We start from the raw sequence: 27,186 nt of genomic DNA on the forward strand, positions 1-27,186 counted from the left end.
CGCAAAAAGCACGGCCTGTTTGGCAGACAAGACTCCTTTTATTGATGTACAGAGCTTGTTGCAGTCAGCTCATCACTGTGTGACACCAGTCAGGTCAAGGCAGTGTGAAAATTAGATTTGGTTATATGAGCCACGGTTACATGTTCTTATTGAAAAAAAAAAAAAAGATAGACCTGAAGAGTATTTGGGATTTTTTCTTTTCAGTTTGTTTCTAAAAGTTGTCGGTTCTTAATTTTTTAAGACACATATGATCATGTAATTGTTATTCTTTGCAAGACTTAATACATCATAATAATAATATATTGCAAAATACGTTAATTTTAATGGATTAAATTGAAAAAGGCACCTATTGTTAAGCGGAATGAGCACATTTCTGAGTAATTAAAAAATCCATTAGACTAGACATATCATTAGGTTTATAAACAAGAAAAAAAAAACAATAATAAAAAACATAGTCAAAGCTGTGCAATAAATCACAGTTGAAGAGCAGAACTATCACAACACCTTACAGTCCAAAAGAGCTCTACTTACCAGTCAGTCTGGAGAAAGAGTCAACATCCATTCAGAGGTTGCTCAACTTTTCCCGATTAATTGAAATCATCATTATCACGATGTGATGGCACATCCGAGATCCTGAAATCTTCCTTGTGATCCTTGGGAGGGGTTTGAAGCAAACAAGAACTGAGCTGGGCTGTACTTACAGATCTTGCCTTTTCTGGTAGAAGAAAAAAAAAGCTTGTGAGAAAACTGTTGATGAATAATGTGTGACTGTGTGCATTTTACTCAAAATCATTCAACCAGCAAACACGCCCCACTTGTAGAAGCTCAAAGAAGTAATCCTGCTTCTCTTAAGCAAGAGTTCCTCAGACTGGGTCTGTGCTGTGTAAATACAAATTAAAAACTTAATTTAAATACGTTTAATCACTTAAATTACATTATGTAAACAGATAACATAGTTAAGGTAGAGATACAATCTTTGGTACTGTCTACATTTACGTATAACTTGGAAAATGTGTAAAATCTTTACGTGAACACTGAATAAAGATTCATAAACAAAGACAAATGAGTGAATATACTTGAGTATACTGTATATATAAATATACGCTATATACAGTATATATGAATGTTGAGAAAATGTAGAAAACAGATTAAACAGAGGATGGTGTCAATCGATAAGGCAGGCATTTGGAAAAAGAACAGAGAGGATGAATGATTTAGTGACGAGAGAAGACGTAACATCTACAGAGCTTTATGTTAGAAATTAAAATAATTTCCGTTTAGGTCTGTAATACTCATTCTGTTTAATTAAATTATGTTGGTTTAACAGTGGAGGAAGCAAGACAGACGGATGAACAAATGGCTATTGTTCTACTGGTTCTCATTTACTCACAATTTACTTCCTCAAAGTAAAACCTGAGTCTGTTTAGGTAAAACACAACAGTGAAATATTAGCAGGAATTGAAGAAAGACACCAACAACTATCTTCTTGAACAGCTCACAGTCTGTCTTTAATAGGCATCTGCTGCAACCTCGTGGGAGAGTATTTGAGTTTTAGAACGTACTACAGTGGTATTGGAATATTTCCATGGCACGTTAGTGTGCTGCACAATGGATGTGACCCACTACTCTACAACAACAACGATAATAACAATACATTTTAAAGAGCACTTTTCAAAACACCCGACAACAAGAAAACAACAATATTTACTTTTACTACAATCAATAATTTCTAATTACTTACTGCTACTTTGTAAAAAATAAAACTGTCTATGTAATTTTTCACCCCACCCCAGATCCATCATTGTCTCAAGATTAGGTTTACATCAATGTCAAATGCTGCAAACTAAAGTGCACAAATAAAAATAAAGATGTATATAAAAGTAGATGTTAAAGGCATTAGGAAAATAACATTTTTAATGAACATAACTCACAGTTGTAGTCATAACATATTCAGTGCAGAGGTCACGCTGGTCACGTCATTTCTCTAACTAGATTTGAAATAGTTCAGGAGACTGTTGCTCTGACTCTTTTTTCTTGCACTTTTCTTGTCTTTGGTTTTTGGTAGTGCCCCTGGTTTCCTGGATGACAGAACTTTCAGCACTGGTTTCTGATGTTTCCACTCAGACATCAACTCTCTTTGAACATCTAGAGGAAGCTCAGAAAACACCTTGAGGTCTACATTTCCTGGGAATGTGCAGACAGAAGACAAGGGGAATGACATTCTCCCTTCTGTCACTGAACACTCACTCACAGCCAGAGGCCTGTGGTGATTAATTACGGTTCCTGTGGATAACGGATCAGGTTTATTAACAGTCAGTGTTGGGTCGTCAAATTCCTTCAAGTGTATGATGGTGTCTGGTGACGTGTTTTTTGCCTTCTGGACAACACCAGAAATTCTGCTTGGTTGAGACGAGTTGGCAGAAGTACTAGGAAGAGAGTTTATGTAAGAATAAGAAAGCAGTTCTTGTTGGATATCCTCAGGCAGAAGTTTCAACACTTCCGGGTCACAATTGGAAGGCATCTGATTGGACACACTGTGGCTTTTGTTATCAGGGTTTGGTCCTGTTCTGGTGAACTGCGTTTGAAGGTTAGACTCCCCAGCATCAGCAGAGCTCCATTTCCTCTTGAGCTCATGTAATACTGCCTGGGAGCCACAAGTGCTTTTTGTGGTCAATGTTTTTTCTCGGCTACATAGAAATATGTTATTATGCACGGCACGTTGGCTGTTGACGCTGTGATTCTTCTCACTGTTAGAGGAATCGTTCTATAACAAAATAGGAAGAAGAAGGCCATAATTATTTTTAAGGAAAGTAAAACAAATATTCCAAGAAGGGGAAATGTATCATCAAATCATGTAACTAAGTAAAAAATGTTGCACTTTATTACTTAGAGGTAGATGTGACAACCCCCCCCCCCCCACAATATTAAAGACATTAAAATGGTAATTTCATTCAGAAAAACGCTAAAACTCTTGACTAGCGTTAACTTCTCCTCCCTGTTAAGGTCATACCAAACTTTCTCTTTTCACAGTTTAAAACAATAATATCTGAAGATCTCATTCTCATCTCTTCACCTGTTTTTGTGGTGAGCACATGGGTGTTATTCTGGGAGATGTGCTGTGTGTCAGGAAAGCTGTTATGGAGCCCTTTCCTGTGACGGCAGCTCCCCTGGCCTGCAGGTTACTGAAACAAACATTAACGAGGGTGAGGTGAAAGGGGGAGTTGCTGTTCACCATTTTCTGGAAGAGCTTCATGGCCAATGGGACCAAGAGGACCACGGCGTCTTTACAGCCACCTGTGAAGTTAATATTCAAAAAGTAACTCTTTGTACTCTGTGTATTAACAAAAGTGGGTGCCAAATAATCAAAGCTAAAATTAAACAAACAACCAAAAACATTAGAAAAGCTACTTTTATACATCAAATACGGTTTAATAAGTTCCTAAACTAATGATTTCAGCTTTGGACATTTTACTGTTGATATTTCGGTCTCAGCCAGTGAACAAGCTTACCAGAGGTGATCTTCTGTCCAATGTGGTAAGGGACTGGACACTGGCGGCTTTCACGGCTGAGCCACTTGTTAGTCGCAGAATACCTGCGGATGCTGAGCCTGAAGGTTTGAGGCTGTCTGCCATCCTTGTGCATCCTGGCATTAAAAGAGTAATAGACTTTAAATTTTATGGCTTAAATTTGCAAAACCACCAAATATTAATATTAAAGTAAATGCTTTTTAAAAAAGTGACAAAATTATCCCTGACCGTTCTACCAGACTGCTCAAAAGCTGCTGAACTTTTTCCAAAACATCTTTGGTTGTTGAGATTTTTTTGAAAGAGTCCTCATCACTGAGAGACTGGAACATTAAGCAAACCAAACAAAACCACATCAAAACTCTGATCACCTGTGACTGATCTAGAGAACAGGCAGCAATGTTTGTATTACCAGGCATTACTAAAACTGTACTGTATATACCTGAGGGGCACCAGTGGGTGTTACAGGGGAGGTATCAATGCCCATGACCAGATTCTTCAAACGTTCTGCAGAGTGAGCTCCAAACTCATTCACCAAGTCATTTAACGGAAAGAGCTGTAGGTCTTTGATGCTGACCAGTCCTAGGGCTTGAAGTCTTTTGCTTGTTTGATGACCTACCCCTGAGATGACAAGGTCACAAGCTGACAATTAGGGGGATTGACCAAATTGACACAACACGGTTTAAAAAATTATATGATTTCATCAGCTAAAGACAAAAGGTATAAATCTTTTAGGCTCAAATATTATTCCAAGAATATCTGAATGTACCCGGTACTTTGCGGAGACTGCTCAGGCAACTCATGATGTCACTGATATTTTCTGGAAGCAGTGTGGTTTGCTGATTGGGTTTAAAGGTACCAGACACAAGTTTGGCCAGAAGCTTGTTTGTGGCGATGCCACCACAGCCAGTCAGACCAAGTCGGCTGTGCATAGCCTCTCTTATCTCTGCTGCAATGTGTGAACCAACGGCCAGTCTGGAATAATCCTGGGCCTTCACGTCTGCACCTGGACCAAACAAAAATACACTTTCATTACGACAATGTCATGTCATTAGGTATATATAAGTGTAAAACTGAAAGCACTATGCAAATACATAAGGACTTTTTACTTTCCTGTTATGTTTCAAATCCATTTCCTGTCTTCTAGTTTCTAGAGTCAGACCTTTAGGGCACTCCTAATGAGGACTTACTGTAACGGTTGTAGACATTGCCTTTAAAACACAAGTTGTTTATATCTGATGTCTCTGACAGCCTTTTTTCCACCATCTCTGTGATGTCCATGAAGTTTTCATCAAATCCCAGCCTTTCTACCAGAGGACAGTAGGACATCAGCAGCTCTGCATGGAGAAAAAAAAGAGGTAAAGGGAGATGAGCAAAGGAACAAAATTGAATCTGAAAAAATAAAAGATCACATGAGAGAATGCCACAACTAACTGAGTCAAAATGTTTTTTTACTTGTTGGTTCAATTTGTTCTATTTAAAAGTGAGTGTCAAATGTTTGTATTTCTTTAACACTATATGCAGCTTCTTAAGGGTTGAAATACAATGCCTAGAAATACAATTATTTGTAATTAAAATAGTTGTTTATTTTAAGTAAGAAAGAAATGGAAAGAAAGCAAAAAATAATTCTATAAAAATAAATTTGCAAATTTGCTTATGAACTTATGTGATGCAACTTTCGTCTTGATGAGTTGGCAAACCTGTGACTTTGTAAGACATTTCTCTGTAGTGTGTCAGGTCTTCTCCATTCACCAGCACCAGCTGGGGACACTTCTCTTTTGCATCAGCCACAGACATTAGTTTGGTGAGACCCTGCTCTCTTGCCACATAGTTGCAGGTGACTATAATGTATTTCTGCTGAACACCTGTTAATACAATAAGCATCAATGTACCAGAAATCACTCCATTAAAAAAAAAAAAAAAAAAAAAAACTGGCGGTAACTGCTTATATTTACCTAAAGGTACTTCTCTCAGCGCTGGATTTCTGATCATTTCCACTTGGGCGTAAAAGCAGTCCAGGTCAAAATGCAAAATGACTCTGTGTGTAGCGTATGGTTCCATATTCTTGTTAAGGCCAGTACCTAAAGCTGTAGTCACATGTAAGTATTCAGAACAACATGAGCAAAAAAATAAATAAATACATAAATATAAATATAAATATATACACACACATATATTTCCTAAACTCAAAAACAAAAGTGTGATTAAAAATTTGAAAATATTAATTTTTACACCTAATCACATCTCCTACTAACCCTCCTGCCAAGTTCACAGAATAAATGTGAAGCGTTGGATTAGTCATGTGTCTCATATTATTGTTTAGTTGTTTTAATGCAACGCCAATCGTAAAATAAGGATCAAACGAAAGCCGCTTGTGAGGTGTATACAGCATATGAATAGAATAAATACTACGACTATTATGTACGGCATATAAGTTGGATAAAGTTTTTTCACGTATTACCAAAAACATCAGTACGTTCGAGTGGTGCAGACGGCACAACATTCCTCCCCCACTCGTTGTCATCCTCCTCGGTCTCATCCCCACTATTATCCATGGCAGAATATAAAACTCGTGTTTTGTGAAAGAACACAAACAAATCCTAAAGCGTTTGATGTGCAGGAAGTGTAACAATCAGCAAAAGGACTATTTCCATCTGCGCAGTTTCCAGTTGACTGCGCCATCTGTCGGTCTGGGGTAATAACTACTACCTTATATCACAGTCTGATTCAGTTGTACGTTGTTTAATTTTGAGCACGTAGAGCAAGAATAAGACTGCGGTTCCGTTATTTATAATTAAAGTAAAAATAAATACGTGCATTTGTAAGACGCAAACAAGAATATAAAAAAGACACAAACACGTAACCATTTAAAACAAATAAGAAAGACTGACAATATTTATTTATCAAAAAATAAATGTATTTTTTTTATATATAGACTTAATTTGTTTTGAATAAAACTGAACTATAAGCCCTTACATTTACTGTTTCTACGTTACAGGCAATTGCTACTAGATTGATTGAGAAGGGAAATTGACTTATTACATAGATATTTAATTCTTACAGTTGTAGTGGTGTCTCGCGCGGTCTATTATGCTGCCTTTTTATACATATTTTTGTGAAAATGGTGGTTGCGAACAAGTAACATTTAATTTATATAACAAAATGGTCTCCAAATTTAACCAACAGTGTTGAAACAAAACAAACAAAACTCGAATAATGTATTATTTATTGAAACGTAATTTATTAGCAAAATTATATACACACGTATTAGCCAATTGAAGCTAATAAGGCAAAGTAAATGGTAGCTGTAAAAGTATGTAAACAGTTTGTAATAATGAAAAATGTATTTTTAGTGCAGTGGTTTAGAAAAAAATTAAAACTTTTTTTCACAAAACGCGCGCCTGAAGACGCACACACCGTATATAAGGGCGGCAGACGAGACTTGATTTTTCTCTCACCTGCAGACTAAAGGCTAATTAACTGAGCTGAAACGTGTTGCAGCACTTTGGGGATTTCGCAATGTTTCCCAGATCAGGTTTGTTTGCTGATATTAATGGTCCTTTTTCTAAACAAGGGTCATCTACTAGACCTCAGGATTTGTACGAACATGACTCAACAGCTGGGATCCCGTCTACATCAAGTTCCTTCTCAGCCAATTTGGGAACAGCAGGTCAGTTATCGAGCAGGCTAACTTTGCTACAATAGCACTGCATCAGCCATTTTGTAACGTTTAACTGTCCAGATCTTTTTTAAAATGTTACGTTATTCAATAGTTAATTAGGTAAATTAAGTTTCAAGTAATACGTATTTTATTTATTCTTGATCAATTTTATTTATATACACAGAATTACTGAACACTTAACAATTAAAGCTACAAATAAATCAATTCTGAAAAAAGTTCATTCTGACCTAAATATAAGAATATTTGATTAGAATAAACAAATTACGTATAATTCAATCAATTTAAAAAAAAATCCAATTACTAAATTTGTATTTTTTTCTTTCTTTAGGTATAGATGAGGGTATCCCGGAGCTGCAAAGAATCAACGAGGAAATTGAAACTGTTAAGCACGAGGTGGAGTTGGAACAAAGACGATTGTTTCAATACCAGACTTCACTGGGAGAGGGCAGCAATACTCCACCTAGTTTCCCTGTTTACAAGGTTGAGGGCACACGCAAAAAGGAAGGTAGAGCAATTGATGCCATGGCTGCAAACTCCCCAGAAAATAAGTATCTGGTTGACAACTCAAAACCAAAGACTTGTTTAGAGTATGGACCCATGTCTGATTTTTCAGCTGGCTTGTGGTTTTGTGGTTTATCTAATGAGCAGCGAGTACTAGATAGAAATGAACCCTCACCATGTGACCAGAATATGTTTCCAGTGCTTTTGGATGAATCTACTGAGGACTGTCCTCTAAGTATTGACTGCCCTCTCTCACCTGCCAGAAAAAGAACCAAATATGAGAAACGGGATGATTATTCTGCAGACAACCCTCAGGATGAAAAACAGCTAAAAGAATCCAAACCAACACTTGCAACTGCTTGTCCACAGCAGGCCCTGGAGGAGATGCATTGTGACAAATATGAATGTGAACAAAGAGAAGGAAATCCAGATTATGGTGGTGATGTTAACAATGCCAGCAAAGGTTTTGAAAATATACCTATACCAGTTGACAGTAGCGTAACTGACCTCACCGAAGGTCTGTACCTGGAACATCAGGGTGGGTATGAGCAAGATGAGAGTTTTGACAGTTTGTTGGCACTAAGTCAGCAATGGGCTTTTGACAATCTTTCTTCAGCTGTTCCCCTTACTGATGATGTTTGTCCTGCAGAGTCACTATCTCAGCTGCTTGACATTGATACCAGTTCAGTAGAGATAGAGACGAACGACTGGCTGTCTTCAGAGATACAGATGCAGTCATTGTTGCTAGACAATCAGGAAATGGCAAACACAAACCCAGCAACGATGGATACAGCTTTCAATAATCAGACCTCATTGGCAATGAGTCAGCAACAACCCCATTCATATAACTCAAGCCATCAAATGTCATCAATGCACAACAATTTGGCCAATGAAGCCATTCCACCTGAATCCAGCCACCAGCCTTCACAGAAAGATAATGTTATAATCATCTCCAGCACTGAAGACGAAGACCTCAACTATTCAGATGTGGACCTGTCTGAGAGTGACCCAATGGAGGAATGTTACAGAATCTTTATGGAGGCAAATGAGAACCTGAAAGAGCCTGAAAAAGAAATCAAGGTCCCTGTAAGTATACCCAGAACATTTCATATCTTGGAATATTTTTTGTTGCTAAAGTGATTGTCATTTATGTTATCTTTAGAAGGAGTTGACTGTGCCTTCCAGTGATCTACTCAGAAAGAAGTGGGTAGCTCATGAGGCCAAAGACACAGAGGTATGTGCCACAGTGTAGACACAACATACAGGAGTTATTCTTAATTCAACCTAGAATTGAAAGATCCAAATTTATACCACTGCTGCAGTTAAAATATTGGAACTGTCTTGACTAAAGCCGCCAAATAATTAAATGAAGAAAAAAAAAGTGCATTTTACTGTCCTTTTATGTTATGCTTATCTCGGTTACCTTTTCAGAGCAAACCTGAACGCCAGATTTTGTCCTCATTGTGTGAACCAGCCTTAGGGTTAGGCTCCCAGTCTTCTGTCACGTCCAACATCCATCAGGTACAGCAGAGAGCGCCCATGCTGACTTCCACGGTAAACGGTGGTCAGGCATTTGTCTCCTTCACTTCTCAGCGAAACCCAGAGACCCAGACTAATGCTGTTCATACTACTTGGGCTCCTCCAATCACACAACCTGTTCCTGTACTAAATGGTATGCGATTCCTGGCAATAGCGGCCTATATTCTCATTGTTGCAACATTGTTTTTATTATTATTATTTTTGTCTTTGTATTTATTGAGCTTTCTCTTGTGTATCACATTCATCTTCACATGAATGATTATTTGTCTTTTTTGTTTTTGTTGTCTTCTACCAAAAGCTTGCACACATTACCCACCTTTGGAAAATGCTGTTATCGAAGTAGGCAACAACTTCCAGTTGATAATTCCGGAAGGCACCTTCCCGTTGCCTATGTCTTCTGTTAACAGCCCTCTTACCTCAGTTGGTCCTGTGCCTCAGAGCAACTCTCTTGGTGTAAAACAGCTATGCTTCAGAGCTGCAGTAACACCTGTGCAGAGATACCACACTACAGCAACTATGCTTATTCCTGCTCAGTCATGTAGACCCTCACCATGTGCTGTTGAAGCACATTTAAATCCAACCCCCTCTACCAGTTATCAACCTGCTGTACAGCCTGTTAAGGTAAGAAACAATGGGATTTTATTTAATACGGTTGAAAAATAATAGTCCACAGGGTTGCCTTGCAAAATAGTGGCCATGGAATGAGCCCAGTGGTCTGAGAATTGCAAATCCTGTTACCAGCAGTTCTGTGGTATGTTGAGGAAGAACCAACATTCACCTCTTCCTGTGGCCCAGTAGAGTGCAGAACTGCTTTTTAAAAGGGTTAAATATAGATGACAAATTTCATTTTTGCTAAAATCTACAATGGAATGGAACTCTTTATGCTACATTTTTAACACAGATCTGCCTGAAATTAGTCTATACAAACTGATACTTAAATTTAATAAGTATTACTAACAACAGCTCTCAGTTAAATTTGAAACACTACAGAAATGTTTATTATACAACTTGTTTTCCAGCCAGTGCCCACTAAACGGAAGTTGAAGCAGTGCAAGCCTGCCAGAGATGAAGTGACACAGGATGTTCGTCAGCGATATGTCAACATGTTTACAGAGGAGTTCCATAAAACCATACCCAATATTTATGATGCCTTTGAAAGAGTGAGTTTACCCAAATGTCACAATATTCACCTCTTAATTTACTAGGTTTTTGTGAATGTTTTTTTTTTTTTTTTCTCCTCCTCCTCTTTCCCNNNTGAAATAGGCAATGGCTGAAGAGAGAATTGTCTACAACCGCAGTCCAAACAAACTGAAATATGTTAGTGTGGCTGTGAATTCACTGAAGAGGCTGAAAAACAAGACTACTGCTCCATCCAGAGGTCGAGAGAACCTTTTTAAGTAGTACTTGTTTGTGATGTGTACATGTGATAATGGATAAGGTAATTATTTATGTTTTCGCATCATGTTGCAGGTAAAAAAGCCACCAGTGAGATAAAAAAAGGCAAAACCTCCTTTAATTTCCAAATGTGCAGAGAAAACAGTAAGTCTGTTGTTTGCATTTCTGCATGCCCATCTTTGAAGCCTTCACAGCCTCCATGTTTGTCCTGTAGAAGATGCTGCCCTCTTTCAGGGTTTAAACAACTACGTTTTACTGGAGGAAGTGCTGATTGAGAACAACTATCCTATCCAGAACCCTGAGAAACCTGGCTCGGCAGTTCTATTTGAAGACACTAACAGAGGCAACATGGACCGTAAGTGTAGATGTTTCGCCTTGACTTAAATGTTTTTGTTTTTTTTTGTTTTTTGTTTTTAAAGCTGTTACTGAAGGGTACGTTTATCATGATATGTAAGTCAATTCAGACCTGCATTTTTCAACATTTTTGTTGTGCTGAGGTTTCTTTTTCTGATGTTGGGGTGGGGAAGCTTTGAAGAGAACCTGTTGTCGATGTGGAACTACATACTCTGTAAGCAAAACTGGCCAACATGTCCGCAAGGAGGAGTGCAATTATCACTATGGTAGAGGAGTTGAGAGAAAAGGTAGGTTAAAGATTCAAATATCCGTCATCACTTTAATGATAAATACATAACACATCAGACTCATGTTTTAAAGTGTGTGTGTGTGTAGTGCCAGGTGGTGTGGAGACTCGCTACAGTTGCTGTCAAGGAGTCATGGGAGCCCCTGGATGCCAGGTGTCTCAGGTTGGATATTATTGACTTTAATTTGTCACCAACCACTAACAGTCTGGCTGTTTGCCATTATTATAGCTTATAGCACATTAGCAGTGTACAGGTGATATATTTTCTCTCAACAATTATTTACAAGATGTTGCTTATTTGTTTTTCTCCCTCTTCCAACAGTTGCATGTTCATCATTCCTTTAGCCTTGATGGGTTTGTCTCCACCAGGCCCAGACATCCCTCCGACACCCATTGTCCTGGGGTCTACTCTTTGGATTGTGCAATGGTAAGGTCAACTTTTTGGAGTAGTGCTGTTTTGAAAATTGTCTCAAACTGCTGTTGATTAATGTGATTGCACTTCTGTAAGAACTTGGCTCTGTATTGAAAGTTGAAGTCTTTCAAATTTGAGAGCCCACAGTCTGTTTAGCCTGGGTTGTCTAATTAACTGTTCTGTTAGTGTTATACTGTCAGTGGTCTGGAGCTGTCCAGAGTGAGTGTGGCCAACTCTCGTCTGCAAGTCATCTACGACACATTTGTCAGACCTGACAATGAGTTGATCGACTATAACACGAGGTAAATTAGGTGTCTGTGTGCCGTTTTACATTATATGTAGCCTGTTGTCCTTAGTCCTTGTGACTTATATTTAATCATGTTTTCTAACCAACAACCACAGCTGTGACACCATGGTGCTTTCACCATCTTTTGTTTTGCCAATTAAGGTTTTCAGGTGTCAGTGAGGAAGATTTGAAAGGTAACAACACTTCACTCAGGGAGGTGCAAGAGACCTTGATGAGCTTCATTAATGCTGATACCATTCTGATTGGACACGGCCTGGAAAAAGCCCTCTGTGCCTTGAAGGTGACTGTTTTTCCTAGTGTCATGAGTGTGATACTGCTATGTTCTGATGACTGCTACTGCATAAAAATGGCCCAGTGTTCAGTGTGTGAACAGAGGTTTTGTAAAAAATTGGATACTTTTCATATATTGATTTAATTTCAAGTAAGATTCTGCAAAAGATTTTTTGTTTGTTATATTTGATACACAATTTAAATGTGTTTAACCCCTATGCAACTAATACAGTTATTGTAACATTAACAAACATTTTTAAAAGATTATAGCAAAACATAATTTAACAGTAATTATAGTACCTCTAAGATTTTGATTCATACAAATATTTATGGGAGATCTGCCTACTTCTATAAGATCAAAAATGATAGTGTATTTGTATAGTTGGGATTAAAAGTTAAAAGCAGCAACTGGATAGTTTTCATGATTATTACAGAGTTTTTTTGATCAGGATGCCTCTCTACTCTCTTTGCTGTAGCTGCTCCATGGTAGAGTGGTGGACACATCATTGGTGTTTCCCCATCGTTTGGGACCTCCACACAAGCACCCCCTCAACCATCTCACTGCTGAATTCCTGCGCAAGATCATTCAGGAGAGAGGTGGGTCTTTATCAAATCTTACAGCCACCACATTAGATGGTTTTGTATCAATGCTCTAGGTTCAAATAAAGTACCAGGTTTTATGTTTGAAAATGTTGGCATTGTTTGCATGTAACAAAGAATGTATTTGTTTCCCCCAGTTTGTGGACACGACACTGCAGAAGATGCTGCAGCATGCATGGAGCTGATGTTATGGAAAACTAAGAAGGATGGAAAACTGAAGAAATAGTTATAAGAAAAATGAATAATACACTGATTCCTTTTCTGCAGTGGCTTCACAATTACAAAATGTAACTGTATTTTTTGTTTGAGAATGAAATTGAAATCTGAGTTGTAAATTATGTGTATGAAGAAAAGGAAGTGTATTAGAAAACTGGAATTATCCATTAAGTAAAAGCAAAGAATCAATTCCTTTGTTGTGTTCCTTTCTTTCCACACTTTGACCAACCTATGAGCTGCGAGCTCTGAATGTCTAATTGGCCCCAGGTATTACCAAAAGTCCTTTGCATCTGTGGGGGAAAATAACTTGGTGTAACTATGTTTCACCAGTTTATTTCAAAAAAACATTATCAGTGCTTTTTTGAGCGTCAAACAGGTTAAAACAAAACTGTAGAACACAAAAGTTGAAAAATGTGAATGTCTATGAAGATTCTCAGTCATCCAGGTCATGATCAAGGTTGAATAGTTCTGTTAGGCAACTGGATGTGAATTTTCTAAAAGATGTTTCACCTTTCATCCAAGAGGCTTCTTCAGTTCTAACCGGTAGTGGGGAGTCACTTGAATGAGAGGTGAAACATCTTTTAGAATTTCACGTCCAGTTGCCTAACTACTTTTCAACCTTGACCATGACCTGGATGACTGAGAATCTTCATAGATATTCACATTTTTTTTTTCACTTTTAAACGTGAATGTCATTTATTCCCTCTTAGTCTTTCTTTTGCTGCCGCAGCATCTCCTGAAGCAGAGACTGCAGGCCTTGATGAAGAGGAGAGTGATGAGCAGGACAATGGAGAGGAGGAAGACCAGGACATCCAGACTGTGGTACTGGAACCAGGTGAGCTCATGGGCTTGGACCCTCAAGTGTTTGGCCCCCTTGTTTCTCATGGTGTACTCAATCCAGAATATGGCCTCATCACGAGGACTCATGGGTCTGTCATGGTGGATCCTGGACAGTTGCATGGCGTTCTCCTTGTAACTGTGGATGAAGATTTACATAGTTTCCAGTTATAGTTTTTCCCCAGTAACTTATATCACACTACGTTTAACATTTAATTTGCTTTATTCTCTAAAGGATATCCAGTATTCATCAATGTTTTTCCTTAATAGGTTACATTTGGTTAAATGTTGAAATCCTGTTAAGTGAGCCAATAATTTGTTTGACCAGTTGGCCAATAATGAATTTGGTTTTTTTGTTGATTCTGTTTTTAGCCACAGAGATAAAGAGATACATCATTTAAACTCATCCTTTCAACAAAAGCCAGATTGCAGCAGCAGGTCATCCTGAACTACACTATCTATTTGACAAAATATATAAACATATAGTAGATTGGAACTAAGGGACCAAAAAAGCCCAACAACACATGGTTAAAAAGAACAATCAGAAATGTAACTCAATGACCTGCATGGTGTGGGGAGACAGCAGCAGCTGCTACCACGAACCCTTAAAATAATACTTCAGTCCAAAAGTAATTCAGTGCTCACGATTTGTCTTGGACAGTCGCATGGCGTTCTACTTGTAACTGTGATTGCGGGTAATCATTGATAAGTGGCTGTGTTATGCTTATCACAACCTAAGTACAGAGTCCATGATGGAAGGTAAACTAAAGAGATGACATACATGTTTTTGAGGCATCATTTAAAATTGTTGAAACTTACGATTTGTCGTTAATAACAATAGTGAGGGCATCTCTGAAGTCCTCAGTCGTCATAAAGTTCAAATTTAAGATGAGAGCAGCTCCTCTAGCCTTTAGCTGGATTATGTTAGATGGCTGGTCAGCAAACATGGGGATCCCCACCATCGGAACACCGTGATAGATGGCTTCATATATTCCATTTGTTCCTCCATGGGTGACAAAAGCTCTGGTCTTGGGGTGACCTAGTGGAGAAACAAAGATCGTAGATTTATTTAATTTAATCTCAAGATGGGTAATGATGTCACCAGTATCTTATTTTAAACTGCATCACTATGGCAAATTTTAATTAAGGATTTAAATTGAGCCCTACTTAAAATCGTCAGAGAATATATCGCATAATTCTTCGCAGACAGAAACATGTTTTAAATGTTCATTTCTTTGGCCTGTATGTGTAAAGAACATGTTAGTGTTACAGGCTTTATCTTATGAATTTAATCTTTCATTTATAATTATAATAAGACTTACATAATAGATAGTTTTCTGATGACATCACGCTACTACCGTAGTCCACCATCTTGTGTGTCAACAGAGCGTATAGATAGATATTAAATACACAAAAGAACACCAATAATGGTAAATACCTGTGTTTTTTGACATAAAGCGATCTGTCACCAAGGGAAGCTGACGCAGGACATTTCAACAGAAAGAAGGATGCTATGGCTTTTACATATTAACCGTGCTAATTTCAACTCTGATCCCAGCAAAAGGCATCACAAAGTCTGTTCTGAACACTTTATTTTGGGTAATTACATTATATTTTTTATCCACTACTGAAGATGTGTCTTACAATAAGATAGTCAATTTATTAAAACAACCAGCTAATCAGAAAAGCTATAGTCCAGTAAGACACCCCATCTTCCCTCAGCCCCTTCCCATACCCTGAAGGTAAGTATAAGGATGACCCCCAATAATTCCCCTTCCACAGCCCTAATCCCCACCCCGTGATCATACCAAGGAAATCACCCTTGAGGTAAGTTGGCACCACTAGACACTCAGGCACTAGTGGGGCACAGGGAGGTGTTCAGATGAGCATGCCAACACAAAGGCACTGGTGGAGGTGCATCAGGCAGCAATGCCCAGCAGGCAGACCACCAGCCTGTATTTTCATATATTTGATTCATATGTTCAATGTCAGTAAAATTAAAATATATTAAAATGTACTTTGCATACATGTAATGTAAATGTACACAATATAAACGTAAATCGTCAGATGACCACAGTCCATATCATTATCAGTATTGTCTATGTACATGTACAATCAAACTATTTTTATTTTAATGAAGAAAGTAAAAAATATATTTTTTGGTGAATTTGGAAAAAAAAAGTATAATCTAGTCAATAGTAAAACATGATTTTTTTCATGTAAGCTGTTATTCTAATGATGTTCACAAAAGACATACATCCATACATGCCACTGTGATTTTTACATTAACACACTGTATCATTTAGTTGTTAATAAATACCGTGTGATATACATTGTCTGGCCAACATTCAATGTCCGTCCACGTCCACTCAGCTTTGTTGACTTAGTGTAAATCTTTGCCATTGATTATTTTCAACTTGTCCAAGTATCTTGCCTTTGTAATTGTGCTGGTGTTGTCATTATCAGTTGTCTACCTATTTGCGTCTTTTGCGATGCAATATGAGTAATAACGATGATCTCAAAACCATCTATTGGCTGGCATAGTTGCCTTGTTAACATAATCAATGCTTAATGTCCTTGGATTTCACACAGTTAAATTTACCTAGCAGGTCATTCTGTGGTATCCAGTCATATAGTCTCGTGTTGGCACCTAAAGTCTCTGGTGTTTCTCCTTTGTATTTCCACAGAACCTATGAAGTACAGTAATAACAGAAATACTTCAGAAATGATGGCACAGAATAACTATGGTGCAGTACGATTGGAATATAATGAGTGATTATATTAGTGCTGACCTTTTGTGGGATTTGGGCAAGAGCTGAAGCGATCATGTTTGCTTTTTCTCTGGTGATGTTGTTGATCATTGATCCAAAAGTGAAGACTATGACCCCGTGTTCACCTGAACCCTGCACAAATTCTTCAATATGCTGCAATATTAAGGACAAATATATGAATATGATTAAAAACAGACCCTTTGGAAACATAAACACTTCTTACAACTTGAGGACAACTTTACTTTTGGCAAAGGTTTTGCAGGTTTACAGTGGATCCCACCGACGTATTTAAAGTTGGGTAGGATAGGATGAGGGGAATCAAAGTCCCAGTAGGTCCGAATTAACCAGAAGTCTGCTTTTCCCATCATCTCACAACCACTTGTGGGTGTACCTTTCAGGCATAAATAATGACAAAAAATGACTGCATAATCAATACTTACAATAATATGACTAAACCAGAGCGGCAATCCAACAGCCAATACACAGTCCCACCTTTGACATCGGAGTAGTATTTGTCTATATCTTTCCAAAAAAAGTGCTGATACATCAGATCATTCAGTAAGTAGAAGCCAAAATTCCACACTCGTTCTGAGAAGTCCATCTTTTCAGTCAGTTTACTCATAGCTCCAGGTACGTATGAAGGGGGGGCAGGTCGTTGACCACAATGTCTCTCCCAGTTATTAACTAAGGAAAAGCGAAGAGTAAAAACCAGGGGGATTCCTAAAATGTCCGCAACTAGATCACTGCCAGGGTAGATAGGGTCAGCCAGGAGGACGTCAAAATTTTCATCCTTTAGCTTTTTCATCATAAATTCTGATTTTATGATGCCATCCAAATACTTCAAATTGTAGTACAAGTCCATTTTGGCTAGCTCAATATGTCTGATGTAGATCTGCAAATAGCTGAGCTGATCCATTTCATACATGGAAAAGTGTAAATAATCTTCAAGGAACTTTTCAATTTCCTCTAATGGAAATGACACGTTAAAGGTTTCATATTTAAATTTTGAATCCTTGTTGTCCATGAAGAGCATCAAGACAGTCACCGCATGTCCTCTGTCCACAAGTGTTTCCAGTACATGCTTCATGTTAATCCAATGGCTGGCCTCGGTGTACCACACTAACACTTTCCCTCCATTGGTGCTGCTTGTCAAGCAAAACGCCAACAAGATGCAAACAAACAAGTGTTGCTGTTGCTCCATGGTTGCTGCTTGACATAATGTGGAGCTTTGTCTTCAGTCAAAGCTTTGATGAATCAATGATTAACCTGATACGGTTCAATGTCTCTGTAGGCTACTCTTTGTACAGCATAAGATAGCAAAGACCACTCATACTCTTGGTTGGAAGTTAAACATGAACAGGTTCTTGAAGGTAATATAAAGGCCAAAGTTTAAAAACTTTGATAAAAACTTCAATAACTTTGGCGGGGGTGCATCATAAATTTTCTCCCAAGGGATTAATAAAGTGCTATCTATCTATCTGTCTGTCTATCTGTCTATCTATCTGTCTGTCTATCTGTCTGTCTGTCTATCTATCTATCTGTCTATCTGTCTGTCTGTCTGTCTGTCTGTCTGTCTGCCTGCCTGTCTATCTATCAACAGGCAAAGGCATGTTTAGTACAGTGGAACCTCGAGATACGAGTATAATACATTCGTATTTTGAATCTTCCCCCCATAAGAAATAACAGAAAAATAATATGTAAAAACAAACATGTTTTTAATTGCTATAGAGACATACACACACCTTACACGTACACTACGTAACATACATAAAGTTAGAATTAACTTAAATCACCCCCCCCCCAACCCTCTCCCCCAATTTCTATTATTTTCTTTAGCGGGCACCACGCTCGTATTTATCGACAATTAATTTCCATGGTCATCATGTGTTTCTTCTTCTCACTACCATCCTTACCACTTACTCTCTTAGGAATCATCACTAATATGAAGAATAATGTACCGTATAGAGAGAAAATCATGTAGATAACACAAACAATACAGAAGACTCATCAGAGATAAGTACGGAAATCAACGAACACATGAAGTGATGTGAGCTTCTCCGAGTACTCAGCCACCTAGCGTCGGCGTCTATAAGCATGCTGATATCTCAAATCTGTACTTGTATCTCAAAGCAACAATTTGCTGGAAGGCTTGGAAGGCTTAATTTCCTATGATTGAGAAGAATAGCTTTGACATAAATGTGTGCATTTATTAGGTCTATGTCTAATCTTTGTCTTTTTAATGATTATTAGGACAGACCGCATCATCAGCTTCACACTAATGATGACATTAGTGACCAGTCCTTTACTCAGTCTTCCTCTTTCTTTTGCTGCCGCAGCATCTCCTGAAGCAGAGACTGCAGGCCTTGATGAAGAGGAGAGTGATGAGCAGGACAATGGAGAGGAGGAAGACCAGGACATCCAGACTGTGGTACTGGAACCAGGTGAGCTCATGGGCTTGGACCCTCAAGTGTTTGGCCCCCTTGTTTCTCATGGTGTACTCAATCCAGAATATGGCCTCATCACGAGGACTCATGGGTCTGTCATGGTGGATCCTGGACAGTCGCATGGCGTTCTCCTTGTAACTGTGGATATTGATATAAAGAGATGGTTGTGTTTATTTATTTATTTAGATTTAATCTACACTATAGTTAATCTAGCATGGCTGGATGGTTGTCACAGTACAAACAAACTTTCTGCATGTTGACACCCATAAGCACTAAATTGCCGCGTAGCCACAAACAAACGACCAGTTGTTAGAAATATGGTTTGGTACAGATGGGATGAAGAACTTACGATTGGTCATTAATAACGGTGGTGATAGAATCTCTCAAATTCTCAGTCGTCAAAACCTTTAAATCTATGAAGAGTGCAACTCCTCTGGACTTCATCTGTAACATGTTGCCTGGCTGGTCGCCAACCAGGGGGATGCCCACCATAGGAATGCCATGATACACAGCCTCATAAATACCATTTGCACCTCCATGAGTGACAAAAGCTCTGGTCTTGGGATGACCTCGTAGGATAAAAGAGAACGTGAAACATGAATTACTTTTTTGTGTTATTTGTAAATGTCACACTCCCAGGTTTTTGGCCTTTAGCAACAATTACATGGTAATAATAGTTAACTATAATGCTTTTTTTTTTTAAACTTTCAATTATTAATTGTTTTCAATTATCTATTCAGAGTTAATTAGTAATGTCAAACCAAAAAAGTTACCCTGTTCTAAATAAAATTGAATTTTACTGGTACAGCTAATTGATATTATTATGATTATTTTATATAGAATCAGTCAAACAGATTTATAAATGCTGACTTTTGAGGTTCCTAAAGATGTGGACCTAGTATTTAGAAGTGTATCATATCTCTATATAATGTTATGAAACACATAAGTCATGGATATTGTATGTTCTTCTTTTCCTTGTGTCTTTGTTATTTGTTTCAGGTTTTTGTTACCCAGCAAGTCATTCTGAGGGATCCACTTATATAGTCTTGTGTTGACACCCAGAGTCTCTGGTTTTTCTCCTTTGTATCCCCATACTACCTAGACATAGCAAGAGAGCACACAAGGGGTTGTAGTTGTTGTTTGCTTGTCAGTATACAGTTTAATGTTTGTTTGTTTTAAGATAAAGAATATTATAAAAACTGTGATAATTTTTGTATTAAAATCGAACCAAATACAGTTGAAATTCCCAGGTATAGCCCTTTTGAATACTGACCTGTGTGCTGAGCCATCTAACAATAAACGAACATAACTCACTTAACCCCTAAAATTAATGCTTAAACTGTAAAGTATACATTTTAAGATTTTTTAAATTTGCTAAATTTTGCTGTGACTTTTCAAAAATGTATGTCTGATACATGTACAAAACCAATCATTACTCATCCTGACCTTTTGTGGGATCTGAGCAAGAGCTGAAGCGATCACGTTTCCCTTCTCTCTTGTTAAGTTTGTAATGAATGAACCCAAACTGAAGACTACAACACCATGTTCTCCAGAACTCTGGACAAACTCTTCAATATCCTACAGGGAATGTAAGGTAAATTATTTCCATCGTTGCACCTTAGGTTGCTCATTATCTATGTACATTGTGGATTCATAATTAAAAACAAATAGTCTTGCTTAACTATAGACCTCCGGCAAAGGATTAGCAGGTCTGCAGTGGATCCCGCCGACGTATTTGAAGTTGGGGAGAATTGGATGAGGGAAATCAAAGTCCCAGTAGTTTCTTATCAGCCAGATGTCTGTTTGACCAACCATTTCACAAGCACTGGTGGGTGTACCTGTTGAAACAAATAAATGGGAAAAAAAGAGAGAACATTTTAATGCGTATACTAAGACTTAAAATATTTACGACAGAGCTGTCAATAGTAACACGTTTTTATTAATAAGTGAAATTAATCCAATTAAAAATTTTAAAGCAATGGCAGCATGAAACACAAATCAAATAGTTCCACTGTCCATCCACTTAACCTTGCTCTTATACTTGGTCAAAACAGATATTGTTCACACACACTGTGGGGAAAGGGGGCTTGGGGTAATTTCAATGAAGTATCTTAAGCTTAAAATGCTTTTTTAATGCGTATACGTTAGTTGGGCCTTCAACTTAATGTGCTATACCTTACAAGTTTATGGCTGACTTGATTGCAAGGGATTATAGACAGAAGAAGAATGTTCAAGACATCAGCTTTATCAACGTTTTGCAAGTTGCAAATCTCAACCGGTTCTACAAGCCACCAACCATCAAGTGCATCCTGTAGATGTACCATACCAGCTGTTATTGTCTGTGTCAGCAATATACATTACTTTTATTGTAGGTCTTATTGAGGAAAGATGACGTTTCACTGTTCCACAGCTGACATGTTTAAAAAACTGTATTCATTTGACAGCCCCAATGCGACTGTTTTCTAATCTATCCACTTTGTGGAAACACTCACCTCTGACTTCAGAGTAATATTTATCTACTTCTCTCCAAACACCATTAAATGCCAAGTCATTCCCTAAGTAGAAGACAAAATTCCATACTCTCTCTAGAAAGTCCATTTTATCAGTCAATCTGGTAGTAAATGCAGGTACAAATGAAGGTGGAGCAGGTAGTTGACCACATTGTCTCTCCAAGATTTTAATGTGGGAAAAGCGCAGAGAATAAATCAGAGGGATTCCTAAAATGTCCGAAACTAGTTCACTGCCAAAGAAGACAGGGTCAGCCAGGAGGACATCAAATTGTTTCTCTTTAAGACTTTTCATTGTTGGACCTGACTTCACCACACCATCCAAACACTTGAAGACAAAATCCATATTCAGCTTCATTATCTTCGATAATTTGAGTAAAATCTCTGAGTAGCCCATGCGATCCATCTCATATAAGACAAAGTATAATAGGTCATCTAGAAAAAATGTCCTCCTTTGTGACTGACACATTGAAGGTTTCATATTGAAATTTTGAATCCTTGTCCATATAAAGAGATGCGCTTGGCATCAAGACAGTCACCGCATGTCCTCTGTCCACAAGTGTTTCCAGTACATGCTTCATGTTAATCCAATGGCTGGCCTCGGTGTACCACACTAACACTTTCCCTCCATTGGTGCTGCTTGTCAAGCAAAACGCCAACAAGATGCAAACAAACAAGTGTTGCTGTTGCTCCATGGTTGCTGTTTGACATAAGTGGAGTTTTGTCTTCAGTCAAAGCCTTGTTGAATCAATGATTAACCTGATACGGTTCAATGTCTCTGTAGGTTACTCTTTGTACAGCATAAGATACTGTAGCTAATACTTGTAATACTCGTGGTTAAAGGGGAATAAACAACAACGAGTACAATGTAAGACCAAAACAGACCTAAACACCACAGTAGATTTTCAGCTGGAGAACGTCATATAAAAATGCTCTGGAATAAATTGGTTTTATTTGCAATCTTTACCAAAAAAAAACAACAAAAAAACAAAAAACAAAAAAAAAACAAAAAAAAAAAACAACTACACAGAAGGTGTGGAACTGATAAGGAAAATAATTCATCTTTTAAATGGTTAGATATATCTTCTGACAATCAAATGCACACATATTAAACAATATTTATTCTTAATGAGCTGGTGAATCAGCAGCAGCTTCACACTAATGATGACATTAGTGACCAGTCCTTTACTCAGTCTTCCTCTTTCTTTTGCTGCCGCAGCATCTCCTGAAGCAGAGACTGCAGGCCTTGATGAAGAGGAGAGTGATGAGCAGGACAATGGAGAGGAGGAAGACCAGGACATCCAGACTGTGGTACTGGAACCAGGTGAGCTCATGGGCTTGGACCCTCAAGTGTTTGGCCCCCTTGTTTCTCATGGTGTACTCAATCCAGAATATGGCCTCATCACGAGGACTCATGGGTCTGTCATGGTGGATCCTGGACAGTTGCATGGCGTTCTCCTTGTAACTGTGGATGAAGATTTACATAGTTTCCAGTTATAGTTTTTCCCCAGTAACTTATATCACACTAAGTTTAACATTTAATTTGCTTTATTCTCTAAAGGATATCCAGTATTCATCAATGTTTTTCCTTAATAGGTTACATTTGGTTAAATGTTGAAATCCTGATAAGTGCGCTAATCATTTGTTTGACCAGTTGGCTAATAATGAATTTGTTTTTTTTTTTTGTTGTTGATTCTGTTTTTAGCCACAGAGATAAAGAGATACATCATTTAAACTCATCCTTTCAACAAAAGCCAGATTGCAGCAGCAGGTCATCCTGAACTACACTATAAATCATTTACACTCATACTTCAAACAAAAAGCAGATTACAGCAGCAGGTCATCCTGAACTACACTATCTATTTGACAAAATATATAAACATATAGTAGATTGGAACTAAGGGACCAAAAAAGCCCAACAACACATGGTTAAAAAGAACAATCAGAAATGTAACTCAATGACCTGCATGGTGTGGGGAGACAGCAGCAGCTGCTACCACGAACCCTTAAAATAATACTTCAGTCCAGAAGTAATTCTGTGCTCACGATTTGTCATTGACAACTGTAGTGATGGCATCTTTCAGGTCCTCCGTCGTCATGAAGTTCAAATCCACAATTCGTGCAGCTCCCCTGGCCGTCATGTGGATTATGTTAGATGGCTGGTCAGCAAACATGGGGATCCCCACCATAGGAACACCGTGATAAATGGCTTCATAAATGCCATTTGCACCTCCGTGGGTGATAAAGGCTCTGGTCTTTGGGTGACCTAATGGAGAAACAAAGAACATTAAACATAAATAACATTTTTCACCGTATATATCTAACTTTTGTGTTTGAATGGTCAGATCCATTGTACACATGAGAAGATCCATAGTGTGACAGGCACAACTGATTCAAGGCACATGCTAGGTGACTCCTATTCAAACTGGTTCTGATATTAAAATAAGATCATATTTAAATAAGGTCTAAAACAAGTCTGGAAATACATCTGTTCAGAGTTGAATTTACCCAGCAGGTCATTCTGAGGGAGCCAGTCAAATAATCCTGTGTTGGCACCCAGAGTGTCTGGTTTTTTTCCTTTGTAGCTCCACAGAACCTGCAGAAGTGTCAATCAACACATAGTATTATTTTATGACAAATGAATGCCTCTAATTATTTATTTATTTATTTTTGAAAGTAAAGCACTGACGACCTTTTGCGGGATCTGAGCAAGGGCTGAAGCGATCATGTTTGCCCTTTCCCTGGTAATTTTTGTGATCAATGAACCCAAAGAGAAGACTACAACACCATGTTCTCCCGAACTCTGGACAAAGTCTTCAATGTTCTGTGACAAATTATTTTTTTTTAATTGCGCTTAAAATGAATTCACTTCCAACACTGCAGTACAAATGATTTAATAACCCTCTTAGGTACTGTCTGTTCACAGCGTCACTGCCCACATTCACTCCTATGAATGCTTTACTTTGGCATTGTTGCAATAAACTCAATATGGGGGCAGTGTTGAGATAATTTCAGGCCTGGCATCAGTTTCTTAGTTAATGATGTAATAAAGTTCCTGCTAGTATCAAACAACAACTAGGATTAACCAATAAAGTCAAATTTACATGAGGCAAAGGTTTAGTAGGTTTGCAGTGGATCCCGCCAACATATTTGAAGTTGGGGAGTAAAGGATGAGGAAAATCGAAGTCCCAGTAGTTTCTTATCAGCCAGATGTCTGCTGTGCCCATCATCTTACAAGCACTTGTGGGTATACCTGTCATAATGCATAAATAAATGAGGAAAAAAAAAGAACAGCATTACCAACATATTACCTGATATGACATTTTCCACCAGGCTTTCACATGGATGTGGATATGCTCACCTTTGAAGTCAGAGTAATATTCGTCTAGATCTTTCCAAAAGACGTAGTCGTAAACCAGATCATTCAGTAAGTAGAAACCAAAATTCCACACTCGTTCTGAAAAGTCCATCTTTTCAGTCAGTTTACTCATAGCTCCAGGTACGTATGAAGGGGGGGCAGGTCGTTGACCACAATGTCTCTCCCAGTTATTAACTAAGGAAAAGCGAAGAGTAAAAACCAGGGGGATTCCTAAAATGTCCGCAACTAGATCACTGCCAGGGTAGATAGGGTCAGCCAGGAGGACATCAAATTTCTCTTCCTTCAACTTTTTCATGACTGGTTCTGATTTCACCACTCCATTCAAATACTTCAAGCCATACTGAACATTTTGCCTCATCTTCCCAATGAATTTGATGTAGATCTGAAGATAGCTCAGTTGATCCATCTCATAAACTGCAAAATGCAGAAACTCTTCAATAAATTTTTCCATTTCTTCCAACGATACAGATGCATTGAATGGTTGGTAGTTGAAGTCAGACACATCTTTGTCCATGAACATAGACGAACTCGGCACCAAGACGGTCACCATGTGTCCTCGCTCAATCAGTGATTGAAGCACAGTCTTCATGTTTATCCAGTGACTGCCCTCAGTGTACCACACTAAAATATTCCCTGCATTAGCACTGTGTACGAAACAGAGTGCTAAGAGCATGGAAACACAAAAGCGCTGCTGTAGCTCCATGGTGGTTGTGCGATGAGGAGATGGGCTGTTCAGACATGTGCTGACCGATTTAACAATTATTAACTCAAAAAAGATGAACTTAGTGCTTACTAGCACTTCTAACAACTGGTGTTATGCAACTGAGACACAGAGAATGGGTGGAGGCAAAAGGTGAAGTTGGCCACCAGTGATTAATAATCCCTTTCAGGGATATACTGTATACACACACACACACACGCACGCACACACACACACACACACACACACACACATGTATATATATATATAAGAAATCACAACATTCAAGTCCATATATAATGAATATGTGGAATTAAGTGCAATAACACAGGAAAAAAGTATTGAACACACTATCTGAGACTCGTTTAATACTTTGTGGAGAAGCCTTTGTTTGCAATGACAGCTTCCAGACGCTTCTTGTATGTATTAACTAATCGCCCACACTGCTCAGGTGTGATTTTTGCCCATTCCTCCGTACAGATTGTCTTTAAATCTTGAATATTCTTTGGTGCCCTCTGGTGAACCCTTTTCTTTAGTTCTTTCCACAAATGTTCAATCGGATTTAAGTCAGGTGATTGACTGGGCCATTCTAACACATTGATTTTCTTTTTTTTAAACCATTCGAGAGTCAACTTTGCCGTGTGCTTCGGATCGTTGTCCTGTTGAAAGGTCCAGCCATGTCTCATCTTCATCATCCTGGTGGATGGCAGCAGGTTCATCTCAAGAATTTGCCGATAGATGTTTCCATTCATTGCTCCTTCAATTATATGAAGTCTGCCAGTACCACGAGATGAGAAACAACCCCATGCCATGATGTTTCCACCACCAAACTTCACTGTTGGTATAGTGTTATTTGGGTGATGTGCAGTGCCATTTCTCCTCCAAACATGGTGTGTAGTATGACAGCCAAAAAGTTCAATTTTGGTCTCGTCTGACCAGACAACATTCTCCCAGTATTCCACAGGCTTATCCAGATGCTGTTTAGCAAACTTTAAACGAGCTTCAACATGCCTTTTTTTGAGGAATGGAGTCTGGCGGGCTGAGTGTCCATAGAGGCCATGGCGGTGGAGTGCATTGCCTATCGTTTTCTCTGTAACACTTGTACCTGCTGCCTCCATGTCTTTCTGGAGCGCTTTCCGGGTGGTCCTTGGCTCTTTGAGAACTCTTCTGACCATCTTTCTGACTCCCTGATCAGAAATCTTGCGAGGAGCTCCTGTGCGCGGCCTGTTGATGATAAGGTGATGCTTCTTCCACTTGCGGATAATGGCCCCAACGGTGCTTACTGGAATACTCAGATGCTTTGAGATAAGTCTGTAACCAGTTCCATTGTGATGCTGAGCAACAATCAGGTTGCGAAGGTCTTGAGAGAGCTCCTTGCTTTTACCCATCATGAGATGTGTCTTGTTTGACTACTTGGTGAAAAAACAACCTGTTTATAGGGCCATCAATTAGCATTAACCCA

At 38.4% G+C, this 27,186-nt stretch overlaps 4 protein-coding genes and 1 pseudogene across 9 annotated transcripts; 1 reads left to right on the forward strand and 4 right to left on the reverse strand.

Moving 5' to 3' along the window:
- Nucleotides 1–1,483: 1,483 nt before the first annotated feature.
- On the reverse strand, nt 1,484–6,199 carry poli (polymerase (DNA directed) iota). Its single transcript, XM_008335929.3, has 10 exons — nt 5,986–6,199; nt 5,480–5,611; nt 5,225–5,389; nt 4,715–4,861; nt 4,294–4,530; nt 3,967–4,145; nt 3,756–3,847; nt 3,510–3,643; nt 3,074–3,294; nt 1,484–2,764 (listed from the first exon to the last, which is right to left on the reverse strand). Exons 1-10 carry the CDS (start codon nt 6,077–6,079, stop codon nt 1,985–1,987), a joined length of 2,181 nt encoding a protein of 726 aa, XP_008334151.1. The 5' UTR covers nt 6,080–6,199; the 3' UTR covers nt 1,484–1,984.
- On the forward strand, nt 4,746–13,587 carry LOC103397606 (exonuclease GOR-like). 3 transcript variants are annotated; one of them, XM_025053272.1, is made up of 17 exons: nt 4,746–4,882; nt 7,099–7,194; nt 7,535–8,793; nt 8,870–8,941; nt 9,139–9,379; nt 9,545–9,867; nt 10,266–10,406; nt 10,510–10,624; nt 10,717–10,785; nt 10,856–10,996; nt 11,169–11,282; nt 11,371–11,444; nt 11,604–11,708; nt 11,880–11,995; nt 12,142–12,280; nt 12,747–12,867; nt 13,008–13,587. In XM_025053272.1, exons 3-17 carry the CDS (start codon nt 7,729–7,731, stop codon nt 13,094–13,096), a joined length of 2,925 nt encoding a protein of 974 aa, XP_024909040.1. In that variant the 5' UTR covers nt 4,746–4,882; nt 7,099–7,194; nt 7,535–7,728; the 3' UTR covers nt 13,097–13,587. The 3 variants fall into 3 exon arrangements, with proteins under 3 accessions (XP_024909040.1, XP_024909039.1, XP_008334149.1); XM_008335927.3 differs by lacking the exon at nt 4,746–4,882 and having other exon boundaries at nt 6,671–7,194; nt 7,535–8,245; nt 8,357–8,793; XM_025053271.1 differs by lacking the exon at nt 4,746–4,882 and having other exon boundaries at nt 6,670–7,194.
- Nucleotides 13,588–13,657: 70 nt separating this feature from the next.
- Nucleotides 13,658–17,926, reverse strand: LOC103397605 (UDP-glucuronosyltransferase 2C1-like). Its single transcript, XM_008335925.3, has 6 exons — nt 17,187–17,926; nt 16,937–17,085; nt 16,716–16,847; nt 16,526–16,613; nt 14,743–14,962; nt 13,658–14,062 (listed from the first exon to the last, which is right to left on the reverse strand). Exons 1-6 carry the CDS (start codon nt 17,893–17,895, stop codon nt 13,783–13,785), a joined length of 1,578 nt encoding a protein of 525 aa, XP_008334147.1. The 5' UTR covers nt 17,896–17,926; the 3' UTR covers nt 13,658–13,782.
- Nucleotides 17,927–18,541: 615 nt separating this feature from the next.
- LOC103397603 (UDP-glucuronosyltransferase 2C1-like) lies at nt 18,542–22,357 on the reverse strand (annotated as a pseudogene).
- On the reverse strand, nt 19,198–25,762 carry LOC103397604 (UDP-glucuronosyltransferase 2C1-like). 4 transcript variants are annotated; one of them, XR_003048894.1, is made up of 6 exons: nt 25,007–25,762; nt 24,750–24,898; nt 24,338–24,469; nt 24,154–24,241; nt 23,609–23,911; nt 19,198–19,276 (listed from the first exon to the last, which is right to left on the reverse strand). XR_003048894.1 is itself a non-coding variant. In XM_008335924.3 (6 exons), exons 1-6 carry the CDS (start codon nt 25,725–25,727, stop codon nt 22,831–22,833), a joined length of 1,590 nt encoding a protein of 529 aa, XP_008334146.1. In that variant the 3' UTR covers nt 22,750–22,830. The 4 variants fall into 4 exon arrangements, 2 of the variants coding, with proteins under 2 accessions (XP_008334146.1, XP_024908884.1); XM_008335924.3 differs by lacking the exon at nt 19,198–19,276 and adding an exon at nt 22,750–23,110 and having other exon boundaries at nt 23,692–23,911; nt 25,007–25,727; XR_003048893.1 differs by lacking the exon at nt 19,198–19,276 and adding an exon at nt 22,975–23,110.
- Between the last annotated feature and the right edge of the window lie 1,424 nt (nt 25,763–27,186).

Source organism: Cynoglossus semilaevis, chromosome Z, assembly GCF_000523025.1.
Source record: "Cynoglossus semilaevis isolate Cse_v1.0 chromosome Z, Cse_v1.0, whole genome shotgun sequence".
NCBI lineage: Eukaryota > Metazoa > Chordata > Actinopteri > Pleuronectiformes > Cynoglossidae > Cynoglossus > Cynoglossus semilaevis.